Source organism: Chiroxiphia lanceolata, chromosome 4 (assembly GCF_009829145.1).
Source record: "Chiroxiphia lanceolata isolate bChiLan1 chromosome 4, bChiLan1.pri, whole genome shotgun sequence".
Classification (NCBI taxonomy): domain Eukaryota; kingdom Metazoa; phylum Chordata; class Aves; order Passeriformes; family Pipridae; genus Chiroxiphia; species Chiroxiphia lanceolata.
The window spans coordinates 74156151-74168325 of record NC_045640.1 but is presented as its reverse complement, the minus strand read 5'-3'; the positions used below and the strand labels follow the sequence as shown (position 1 = coordinate 74168325).

Below are 12175 nucleotides of genomic sequence, written 5' to 3'. Positions count from 1 at the left end.
AAAGTCAGTTTCAGATACAAAACCCCCAAATGCAGTTTTATACAGCTCAGCATAAAAAAAGATATTTCACCTCAAACTGTGGGTGCTGAACATAAAACCCTGTCACAAAAATAAAACGAAAAATGCAACTTACCTTGCCAATTCCTAAGTTAAGGATTTGTTGAGATAAACACAATAGAAGCTCTCCGCTTGGTAGATTTTTTGTTCTATTCTGTACTCAAAGATATGAATGATCTTTGAAGTGATTGGTTTGATTACAGATGCAGAAACTCCTCCTCAGAATGTAATCAAGTGAGGTGCTCCCTTGGGCACACAGCAGGACAGGCCATGTCTTTGTACATGTGCAGCCCAGAAGAGGTGTGGACCCCTCGACTTATTTACTGCCTTAGAGAATCCTCTCTCATGTGATCCTTAAGAAAGGCTACAGACCTGACCTGGATTAGGATTACTGAAAGGATTATAAATGAGATACACAGCATGTTAGCCTCTCCCATTTTAAGAGTCAGCTCTTACACACTTGCAAGTCACCTTTCGCTAAATGCAAACTTACAGAGAAAAAACAATTAATGGTTTCACCCCTTACCTCTGTTGGACTGCAGCTTTGTAGCTAGGGGATCTATAGTGCAGAAAGTAAAGGATGGGGAAAAAAGCAAGGATTACTTACCTCAGTTTTGTTTCATTATTTAACAATGCTAAGACTTGAGAAAGCAAAAAAAGTACTTTCTTTTAAAAAGTGGACACACAAAGCAGATGAAATCTTAAACAGAAATAAGTGATCCTTCATTTTTAAAGAAGCAAACATGATAGAACCATAGAACCATGCTCAAGAAGTACCTTAAAGATCATCTAGTCCAACCTTTCTTGGCAAAAATTCCACAGAATACCCAAACCTGCCAAAATAATGCATCAGCACTACATTTTAATGTTTCCAGCATTAAGAGTTTTATTTCAAGTATTAGCAATCCCATCTCTGCATTTCTGTCAAATTTCAATTCTTATTCAAAGTAGCTCAGCTACTCACAGGTTAAATCATCTAGTTACTATGATGTGTCATTTACCACTTCATTAGTATTTTTAGCTTGTCATTAAACTAAAACCACAAAGTAATTTATGTTTTTGATTAGCACAAGAAAAGCATTCTAGATGGCAGAAAGCTTTTTATTGACAATGAGCATGTTGGAGTGTTTATTATCACACAAAATGCAAGGCTTTCAAGAAAATAATTTCGAAGAAAAAACCTCAAATCCTTATTTAAACCTCCCAAGCACAAGCAGCTGCCAAGACCCAAACACAACACCAGCAAATTTGTTCCTGAATATTCACGGATACTTGTGATTTATACACACTAGATCTGCTTGTACACATTGAAACATACATTCGGTTAAATTTACATACCAGTAGCATCTGGGCACACCCCTGCTAGCAGATAATCAGCCTAATGCTGCAGAGGTCAGGATGACAGAACAAAGCCACACCTGGAAGAAACCTTTTGTTGTAGGAGGCTGTTATTTAAGGAAAACCTGGTGCCATCAGGTGTCAGTGCCTGCTCTGTAATTTAAAACAATGGCATTCTGCAATCCCAAAGATAGTGAGCATAACTATATCTTCCTCCAGGAACTCTGTTCAAATTTATCCTTCTGGCATCCAACTGCTGTACAAACTGGGTCAGGGCAAAGCTTGCAGCAGATTCATCCAGTCAGGAGGACAGGATGCAGATAAGCAGGTTATGAGACTCAGCACAAGGAGATAAAGGGCCCACAGCTCCAGAAGGTGCTCTTGGAGCAGTCTGCATAACCAGTGCACAGATACTGCACCAGCACAGCATGGATCTGGAAATGGTGCTCTGACCACACCTTCCCTCAGGTGAAGTTCTGTCCAGTGCAGGAGGGGACCTCTAAGCTTTACATAATCCAGTATCCATTGGTCTTGATTCTTCAAATCCTTCACTATTTCCAGGGTACAATTAAGTGTCCAAATTCAATATGCAGTCACAGCACAACCCAACAAAAACCCCACTGCTCCACATTGTAGAAACAACTTATAAACTTACTATTGCAGGCAATTTTACTTGATCACAAGAAAACACACGTCCCCCTTTAACATCACTGCTACTCAACACAAGCTTCTCTCATCCATCACAGAGCAAAGTATTATCACACTTCCTGAGACAGCTCCTGATTTCTGATATATCAATTAACTATAGTCTACAGCTCTGCATGGTGCTGACTCTTCCATCTGCCCCTGCTAGGCTCATATCACCAACCCCTCACAGGTGAGGGGAAAGGATGAGCACATGCAAGTAACCCCACACACCTCCAGAAATCAGTCTATCAGCTGCATCTTTTTATTTCATCATGTTCAGACCTACTGGCCATGTAAAGTACAAAAACTTATTCATTAGCACAGAACTACATTGCAGTTACACAACTCTTACCAAAACCAGTAAAAGCCATTTTTAACCAGTCACATCTGCTATAACATCAATTAAAATAAAATTCAAACACCCATTACAGTTCATTAAGAGGATCACCTGCAACACTTTAAAGAGTTAACAAGTCACTATTTCCCAAATGGTTCACATAATTAATGAGCCAAAATGACTGTACTGCTCCCAAGAGTTATTTTAGAAGCATATGCTGATCTTGCAAAGCTTCAGCTTTTCACTCAGTCTGTTGAAATAGAAAAATAGATAAGAGAGCACAAGTTGGTATAGAGTTACAAAAAACCAAACTCTGAACAATCTCTAAAAGGAATTACTCTTGCTAAAATCAGATCTGAAATATCTTTAAGTACATTGAAACTGCCACACAAGGCACCTTGTGAGTTCAAGGACTTGGACTTGTTCTGCAAATTGACAGGACAAACCCCTCAGAGGGTGCTGCTTGCAATGTCATTGCTGAGCAGCTGTTGCCAGTGAAGCTCAATTTTTTCTGGTGCTAATGCACCACCCCCTCCTGATGGGATTCCTGTCAACCACCTGGAGACTAAGGAGTGCTGGACTAGGGACTAGTAAAACCTGCCAAAACATTGTCAGAGAGAACCTCTACCTCAAATCACAACACCCACCCCCTTCCACTCAGATCAAGCACTTTTCCCTAAGATAATGTCCAAGAGCTTCACTGAGCAAGTCAATACTTACTGACCTTTAAAACAACAAGGGAAGGTATTTAACCAAGGGCAACAAGCAAACCAAGGACAGCATCAGGAGTTCAGACTACGTCACTCGAGTGTCACTGCAGCACTTTGTCCCTCAGTGACCCTGCAGCCAAAATGTTTAAATGCAAGTACAACATGCTACTTACTTACACCTCTGCTCCTTATAGCTCTTCACTGCTCAGTTCGGATCCATGTCTGGTACTTGTCTGGAAATGCAGCACTCATCACTGTGGTGTACACTGTGTTACTGGCACGGAGAGAGAAGAGTCAGTGACATCCCAAAGGCTGCAACACTAATTTATACAGCTAGCAAAGCAGCTTGAGTGGAAACAAGTGTTCTGCTTAGGTACAGAAGGCTTAGAAAGACTGAGAAAAGCTGATGGAATTGAAGGCTTCTGGCACAGATTTTTAGTGTTCTCTCCTCAACTCAGTACAGCAAAGGAATGGTATTTCCACATCCATTTCATCACTGTTTATCTCCGCTCTGAGAGATACCAACTCTCCTTTCCCAATTTCCTCACATTTACAAGACAAAGAAGAGATCCTGGTATTAACTCAGAGGAAGCCATTGCAAAGCTCCAATGATAATGAGTGATCCAGAGAATATACTGATCTCTGTGTAAAACATAACAGGATAATGTGTGTTGCAAAGGTGTGATTTCTGCAACAATACAGAACAAGATACTGAAATAAATCACTTGAAAACACAGTAAATCACACCTAAAAGTCTGTCCCATTTACTTTTATCCTTTTTTACACATCAAGCAGACCTACATCAGAACATCCAAAAAAAGCCACTCTCAGTGTTAACACCAACCCAAAAGTTCCAGAAGTGGACAAACAACTCAGCGGAAAGTCCAGCTGCTCCTCCAAAGGAATCATTTGTTTCACTACTCCAAAACAACTTCCCACTATCAGACTGAGCCCAACCAAGTGTAGCTCTTTGGATGGAGGGGCAGACCCACGACAGTGTTGTAGAAGTGAAAACAGTGCCAGAAACACAAGCCAAAATCTAAGCTGGGAAGCCACAAGACACTCAGACACACAGTGAGACCCTCAGGAAGCTCTGATTGACTTTGAAGTGGCCAGAGGCATAAGCAGGAGGCACAGATCATCTCAGTCTAATACTTACATGTTTAAGACTGGCTTCACTGACAACACCTGTACAGAAAGTTTGAAGAGTTGTCATTTTGGTAGATGAAAAGGGAATTAAAAGGCTATTTAGGAACAGCACCAGGGTGAAGTTATAAAAGCAGTAATGTGAAGTTAAGGAGTTTTCCAGCTTTTATTACCATCAGGCCATTTACAGAATTACTTTCAAAAGCCCTCTGAAATACCCATTTCAATTCCCAAAGCTAACTGGTAGATACCACTCATGTCTGTCTAACACTGTCTGCAATAATTTTGCTTGAAATAAGGAACCGCAAAGATGATGGGATTCACCTCTTGCACTTTCCACCTGGATTGGCAGACTATTACAAAATGCCTACGTACAGGAATTCAGAAGCATTTTAACAAACTTGGTCTTCACCTCTGCAAAGATGACTGTGCAGTACAGCTTGTTCCCCACAAAAAAAGCAGCTTTTAGATCCCTGACCAAACTACTGCATTTCTGCTTTGACAACACTTGAAGTGAAAATCATAATTCAGAATTAAAGAAATACCTTAAAGAGTGTATCAAAACTGATGTTCTGCTGTCCAGTAGCATTGAGAGCTTTGATGGCTGCAGTTCTGCAGGAAAACACAGTATCATTAACACACTTTCCTGTTCCAAAGGCTACAAAGCATCAACACAAACTTCTCACTAAGGGCCTTGACACTGAAATGCTTGTTTTGCCTAAAATAACCCAGAGTTGTGTGACAGGATCTTGTCTCACATTGTTGAAGTTGTTACTAATCCCTTGAATACAGAACCTGCCAATCCCTTTCTGCACACTACACAGCCTAATAAATCCACGTGTGAGCACCTTCCTAGTGCCATCAAATACTTTTGCACTGTGCATCTAAATCATTTACCTTTTACTAAACTTTAGTTGTTTTTTTTTTACTAAACTTGAAGTTTTTGGCCCATGCCTTCCCTGGCAATTTCCCATTTATGCCAAGCCATGCCTCACAGACTTTACCCTGGCATCTATGAATATTGCTCTTCACCTTATCTATTCTCTCTAAAGTGGCATTACAGGAAGTAAATAAGCTGTCTGCTCTAGGAGATAACACCTGCCCAGAGAAGGAGACACCCAAATCTGTAAGCTCCTCCAAAAAGAAAATCTTCACTCACCACAGAGCTCCCAGTTTACCTGCGATCATCAAAAGGAGGAGGGGTGGTCCAATGGTCATAGTTTGTCTCCACACGAAACCACCTGTGACCAAAAAGGGAAGAGGTGAATCAGCAGGTAATTCTTTCAGGCCAAGCATCAGCATCTCGGCATTGCCAAAAGGAAAAGCCTCCCTCAAAATCCACTTCCCTGTGTCTTTTGCAAGCCCAAGGGCCCTGTGTTGATATATATATAACAGCCTGTACCATCGACCATGGAACATAAATGGAGTAACCCCTGAACTCCTGCTGGCTTGTGACAAAACTACTCCTGACTACAATAACAGACCTTTAGAAGTATGGTTGGAAAAGCAATGGGTCTGCAACAGATGCAGCCTGCAGCATTCCATCTGCCTGTTTGCATTGGTGCCCCTTATCCCCACAGGGCAGTTCTGTACCATCACTTTCCTCCATTAAGCTACTGATTTCAAAAAACTAGATAGGAACAGTTATTTTTGAGCCTTTAGCCTTCTACCACATTGGGACACAACTGATTTCCAGTTTCTGAGTTTATTGGTGCAATACTTGGCAGACAGATGGCAAGAGCCTTCAAGTCTTGCCTCCTTTGGAATCTGGCTAAAAAATTGAACAAATGCTTTTGCCATGTTTTTCCCTTTGGACTGGCCCAAAGTGACAAGGTGGTGCGATACCTCCTCCAGGAGAAGGAACTGGGGCTCCTTTCAGAGAGTTTCAAGCTTTCCCTGTGCAGCTGTAAGCATTACCACCAGGTGCCTGGATCTCTCAAGAAAATTGTTACTAACCTGACCTATCACTCAGGAGGCAATACAAGAAAAGAAAATAAAGCAGCTTTTTCCTACTTACGCTCCACCTAAAGGATCCAGAGGCCAGAGATCTGCTGGCCCTTTTCTGTTCCTTGTTATGACCATGCCTTCTTTGGGTGACACACCTCCTACAATATAGTAAACTTCAGCAATGATGGGAATGTCAGCCAGTCTGAGAACAGCTGACTGGAAGTCCTCTGCTCTGCTCAGGGTCTGATGCAAAAAAGGAGATGACAGTGAGGTCAGGCACAGAAACAAGCACTGGGACATGTTCAGAATCAAAAAGGTCCACTTTGTCTGGAAATGGTCAATGACTAAAGTGCTACTTGAGAAAAGCATTAGTATAGTAACATATCAAACAGTCTAAAATAAACCCCGGGACAGGTATTCACATCTAAGAGTGCAACTGTGTTAACTGGTCATAACAAATCACAACTAGATGAAATAGTCCCTAGGAAGGAAGTCTTGGTACAGCTTCTCCAGGACTTCTGGCATTGATTAGAGATCACCCCCCTTGAAGGACTGGAATTGCCTCTCATTTACTGACAATTCAGGGACAACACTTAGCCTCTCTTATGAAATCCATTTACTTATCAAACCAGTAAGCTTTCTGTGCAACTGAAAGTTGGAAGACGCAATTTCCCTGTGAGTTTAAGCACAAATGACTTAACTGAAATGTGAGAAAGTAACCCAGTGCACTTACATCCCGGACCAGCCAGCTGACAGGGTAATTCCGATTGAGGAAAGCAGCTATGGCATTTTCCCACCATCTACCACCATCTGGGGAGAAAAAAGTAATTACTATACATGCAACATACATATATACAATGAAACAGGACAGCTGCCTATCAGCACAAGATGTTAATAATTTATGGGAGCAAGGCCAACAAGGAGCACAACATCCTGATGGAATATAAATAGACAACCTAATCCCAACTGATGTTCAGCCACAGCAGCTGGATTAACACTCCTGCTTTCCAGAAAGCATCTCAGACATGTCATGAAATGAGTGATAATTATCTCCTAATTATTCATGTTACTGAAATAGTGAAACAGCAATAACACAACAGAAATCAGGAAGCAGTTAAAAAACAGTAGTGATAGTGTTTGTGTTACCAAGCACATTAGGAGAAGTAAGAAAACAGAAGGGCAAGTTTGTTATTCTTCATACACCAAAACCACAGGACAGCCACAGAATCAATATGCTTGTCACCTGATAGACCTTCACCCTAATTTAGTCACCCTCCCCTGCCCAACCATAGTTCACATGCTTATTTCCCATAATTTGTAGTTCAGTTGGAGTGAACTAAAAAAAGACCTTTTAGTTCAGATAAATCAGTAAGCAGCATCAACCAATTTACAGAAGTACAGCATGCATGGAATGAAGAGACATTTCATGGTCCACACATGATCTGGTCCACAAGATTTCCTAAATCAGGCCTTTACAGAGACTTGATACACTTGGGACTATTTCTAAGCTGAACTAAAAGTGGTTTGCATCTCTAAGTATGACCCCACTACACTCCAATTTTGAAAGGATTAAATAACTACTCTGGTATCAGGAGCAGTATGTGTGTCAGCTATGGAAAGAATTTAGTGACTCCAACAAGGCTGCATTAACAAAGGACACAAGAACCCAGAGGTCCCTGTGCTCCATACCAAAATCCCTACTCAGAGATAATGTATATGCGTAACACATACAGTGAATACTGTTGGCATATCATATAAAAATTTCAAAAAAAGATTGTCCAATTAAGAGATTAAAAAGGCAAATATGCTTATCACAACCACAAGAGAAAAATAAATATTTTCTATGTTGGCTCTGAGACCACATTGTTGCCAGTTCAAACAAATCAGCCAATGAACAACAAAGTGTCACCTTCTTACAAAAAACCAAACAAACAAACTTGAAAATGGAAGATACCAACCCAAGCTTTCAGTTAACTTAGCTTCCAATATTTGTGAAACTGAAGTACTGATGGAAGAGGCATTGACCTTTCCTTTGCCTTCCTCACTGCTCCAAGTTTTGGTTCTCAGCAGTGACATCTCTCAACTTCCCTGTATTACTGATCTTGCTCAGCTGCCTTTCCAGTGCCTCTGCATTCTCTCAAACACTGCTGCCTTTCCCCTAAATCTGTCTTACATTTCTCTTCCTGTCCTCTTTCCAACTGCCTTATGATGACAGATGATGGAATACAGCAGAAGGGTCAAAGAACCAGAAAAGCAGCTGTTTCTTTGCTATCCAAACTGCTTCTTGTTCTGTCAGCCCCTACTCTGCCACCTTCAGCTATGACTCTTGACCACATCACAGTTAGCCTTTCACAGTTCTCCCCAGGGCTCTTCCTCTGCTCTGATACTTTCAGCTCAGATGACAAACAAATACCTCCTCCTACACAGCAGCCAAAAACCGGCAGCATGCGCACTTTGACTCCCTGAGGGCAAGGCAAGTCATTCCCTTTCAGATCCTTCCTGGCAACCTTAACCTCACTTTTCCTTCTGGGGGAGAAGGGCCAGGGCAGGCAACAGTCAACAACAGAGCACATGATGTCAAGTGTAGAAGACATTTCATTTACCTCGTTCATCCCCAGAGATTGTGAACTTGTGTGGACGTTGTCCAGTCCATAAGCCTACGTAGCCAAGAAATGTGGTGCCTTGGTACGCTACCTGAAACCAGGAAACAGAACAGAACACGACTTAAAATACTAGTAACATTTGGAAGCAGCACCCTGTTCTTCTTTCTCTGACTTTCATACTTAAGTTGCTATAAAATACTGTGCCTTAAATTACAGTAAAACTTGCCAAGTAAACTATAAAAAGACTGAGGCCCCAAATTCACTGCATTTCATTTGTTAGTGATCACCAGCTGCTACAGGAGTTTAGCTCAAATTAGCAAGCAGTCAAGCAAGAAACAAACAGCAGGTTTTCTATCTGCAAAATGGACTAATGAACATGAACAAATTCACACTAAGACTGTACTAGTAACTAACTCATTTTTTGAAATCTTGACCCAAAACCACACATGCTGGTCAAAAAACTAGAAAGGTCTAAAAAGTAAGCCTTAGAACAGATCCCTGCCAAAACTGATCTCTTGTTTTCTGTAGTACTTTTCTTAGTATCTTGACATTTTTTTCTTTCAACACCTCCTTTCAAATAACAATCTTGAGAATCTTTATTATGCTGTTCTATTTTCTCCAATGCCTCATCATAAACTGGATGTCCAGAAAGCAAAGAAAACCTGCATTCATCTCACATTCCTGGATGTAACTGTGCTGCTCTAACAATCCAGTCTATGTGGGATGGGAACACATTCCTACATTAAATCCCCCTATCTAAGCAGCTACAGGACAGACCACCCAGCTGAGCCAATCCCAGACCATACCTGCCCGCTCTTTATAAACTGCACATCAACTGTGATCTTGCTCAATATATCAACAAACTCATAATCCAGGTTCCGACCGTGGTAAATGTTCCCTTTGTCATCCTGAGCAACAATGCTTGTACAGAACCTGCAAACACACCAGACAAAAATCAGTGAATGAAGAGTTATGACAGTGCTTTCAATGTTATAGTCAAAACAGATCAACCTGTCAGGAATAACTGGGTTCTGCTAGGTGCTTTATTAATGTTTCCATACGAAGTCCAGTGACACACTACAGTCAAGAAATCAGGTCAGAAACCACAGAGCAGGCAGAGAGCAGCACTTCCACTCAGGGAAAGTCATTATTTCCTTTTATCTCTTTTCTAAATCACAATGAAAAGCTGACATCTCAAAACACCCACAAAGTGTCCTGCTCTCTGCATTTAATTTTGATAGATCATTTCACTTCAATTTGGACCATGTTTATATTTGTAGTCATAACTAGATAAGTTCAAACTAAGTCCTTTCAGTGAAACCGATGCCAATAGTTGTTCAAGTATCAGCCATTTCAGTAAGAGAGTTATCTCTAGGACAGGAAGTGTGTTCAAACTGCTTGTGTAACACTTTCAGTTTCATTGAAACAGGTTTTTTTATGGAATATATTTCATTAGCAGGAAATTAACAACTGATTTCCTCTAGAGTTAGAAGTTTCTTCTCAGTGATGCACAACCCTGTCTCTCAAAAATATAAAGGTAAAAAATTCCTCGTGCAACTAGGTTGTTCCCAGCTGAGGGTTGTTTTTTTTTTTAGAATCCATGCTCAGAAAAGTTGCATGGATCTCACCAGGGCCAAGTATGATAAGCATCCTCTGTGAAACACTAACAAAGCCAGCATTTAAATAAGTATCATGTCCAATATTAATACTTTCTAAAAAAAAGGATCACTAACTGAATGTCACACATTAAAAAAAAACAACTAACAAACAAACAATCAAAATGCAAGAAATGGCTGTATACCCTGAATTTTTGTAAAACCTGTATGGAGAAACCTTTTTAGTATCCTCACAGGTAACCCCTAAGTGTTCGTTATTCTTCTGTACATGCTTCTAAAGCAAAAGAACAGAATGAAACTATTTTTTCCACTGAAGTTTTGATTGCTGTTATAAATATTTCAGCCACTTTCCATTATGCAAATCATAGAGCGACATTATACAGTCACTGTGAACATTCATCCATAAAGTGGAGTAACTTTATCTCAGACAAATAGTTAAAATAATGAAATGGCAACTAATTGTTCTAGCTGCCTTTTGGGTGATTTTACATGACAGAAGACTAGCTTACATGATCTTTACAGATAAACCATCCCAACTACTTTGAATGGAGGGATCTACCTTATTAGCAGAAATTTGCAGATTTTTATCCACTTACATAGATATATGTACACAAGAACACAACACCTAGATTTTACTTTCACTAAGCCATAGAAAACAACTTTCTCTTTCCATTCAGGATCCCAACTGCCTAACGAGATTGAAGCCTTCTAGCTGAAGACATGACATGGTCCGAGAAGGAACAGCACAAGTGACTTGCCTTGCTGTGCCTCCTCCCACGCTGAACTGCCCGAAGTTCTACCCCTGCTCAACCAGACCCAGTAAGTACCGCACACTTACGCAGTGGACTCGTAGGCGAAGTTGAGCAGGATTCCATCTCCCAGACTGATTCCCAGTGCTTGGCACAGCCCCACAATCTCCCCCGCGAAGGGCTGCGGCATGAATTGCTCCAGCTCCGCTGCTATGGGCCGGATGACCTGGTGCACCCATTTCGGGACGCTCTCGCTGCAAAACACCCGAGGCGTTAGCCGAGCGAGGGACAGCGGTGCCAGCAGCTCACCCCGACACCTCCCCGTGAGCGCTCCCCGGGCGCTGCGGGCACCCCCCCGTGCGGCACTCACTCGATGACCCGGGCCACGGCGGCGCGCAGGAAGGCGGGATCGAAGTGTCTCAGCACGGGCAGCCAGCGCTGCTCGGCCGGGCTGTCCAGGCTCACGTTGCAGCGCAGCGGGGCCACCGCCGCGGCCGCCCCGCACAGCAGCGCCAGCAGCGCCCACGGCCCGCAGCCCATGGCGCAGCACAGCGCGGGGCCCCGCGGCCAGCCCGCCTTCCCCGCAGCCACAGCAACCACAGCAGCCACGCCCGCCGGGCAGGGCCGGGACACGGCAGCGCCCGCCCCGAGGCGTGCCAGCCGGGCCGGCCTGCAGCCGGCACCCCCGCACCTCGGGCACGACACAGGGTGACAAAGTAACCACCGAAAGCGGTACAGGCTACCGCTTAACACGGGCATTTCCCCCGCGCTTCTGCTTGCCAAATTTATTAGAGGCAGTCCAACACTGTCCTTTTTACAAGGAGGGCAGGGGACAGACAGACTTGGCAGTAACTGGGCATAGCTCTCAGCTTGCTGGGTCACACAGCAAGGCTGTAAACAAGAGGCAAAAGGGAAGAGAGGATACTAGATACTTGTTCTGAACTCCGAGAGCAAAAGTTACCTCTCCCTTTCAGCCTCAGAAATC

The 12175-nt window shown here is 42.5% G+C and overlaps 1 protein-coding gene across 1 annotated transcript; it reads right to left on the bottom strand.

Moving 5' to 3' along the window:
- Positions 1–917: 917 nt before the first annotated feature.
- On the bottom strand, positions 918–11745 carry NAAA (N-acylethanolamine acid amidase). The gene is made up of 11 exons (XM_032685610.1): positions 11561–11745; positions 11280–11444; positions 9632–9758; positions 8826–8916; positions 6956–7032; positions 6293–6465; positions 5454–5516; positions 4821–4887; positions 4289–4317; positions 3307–3403; positions 918–2669 (listed from the first exon to the last, which is right to left on the bottom strand). The coding sequence occupies exons 1-10, from the start codon at positions 11728–11730 to the stop codon at positions 3328–3330; spliced, it is 1038 nt and encodes a 345-aa protein (XP_032541501.1). The 5' UTR covers positions 11731–11745; the 3' UTR covers positions 918–2669; positions 3307–3327.
- Between the last annotated feature and the right edge of the window lie 430 nt (positions 11746–12175).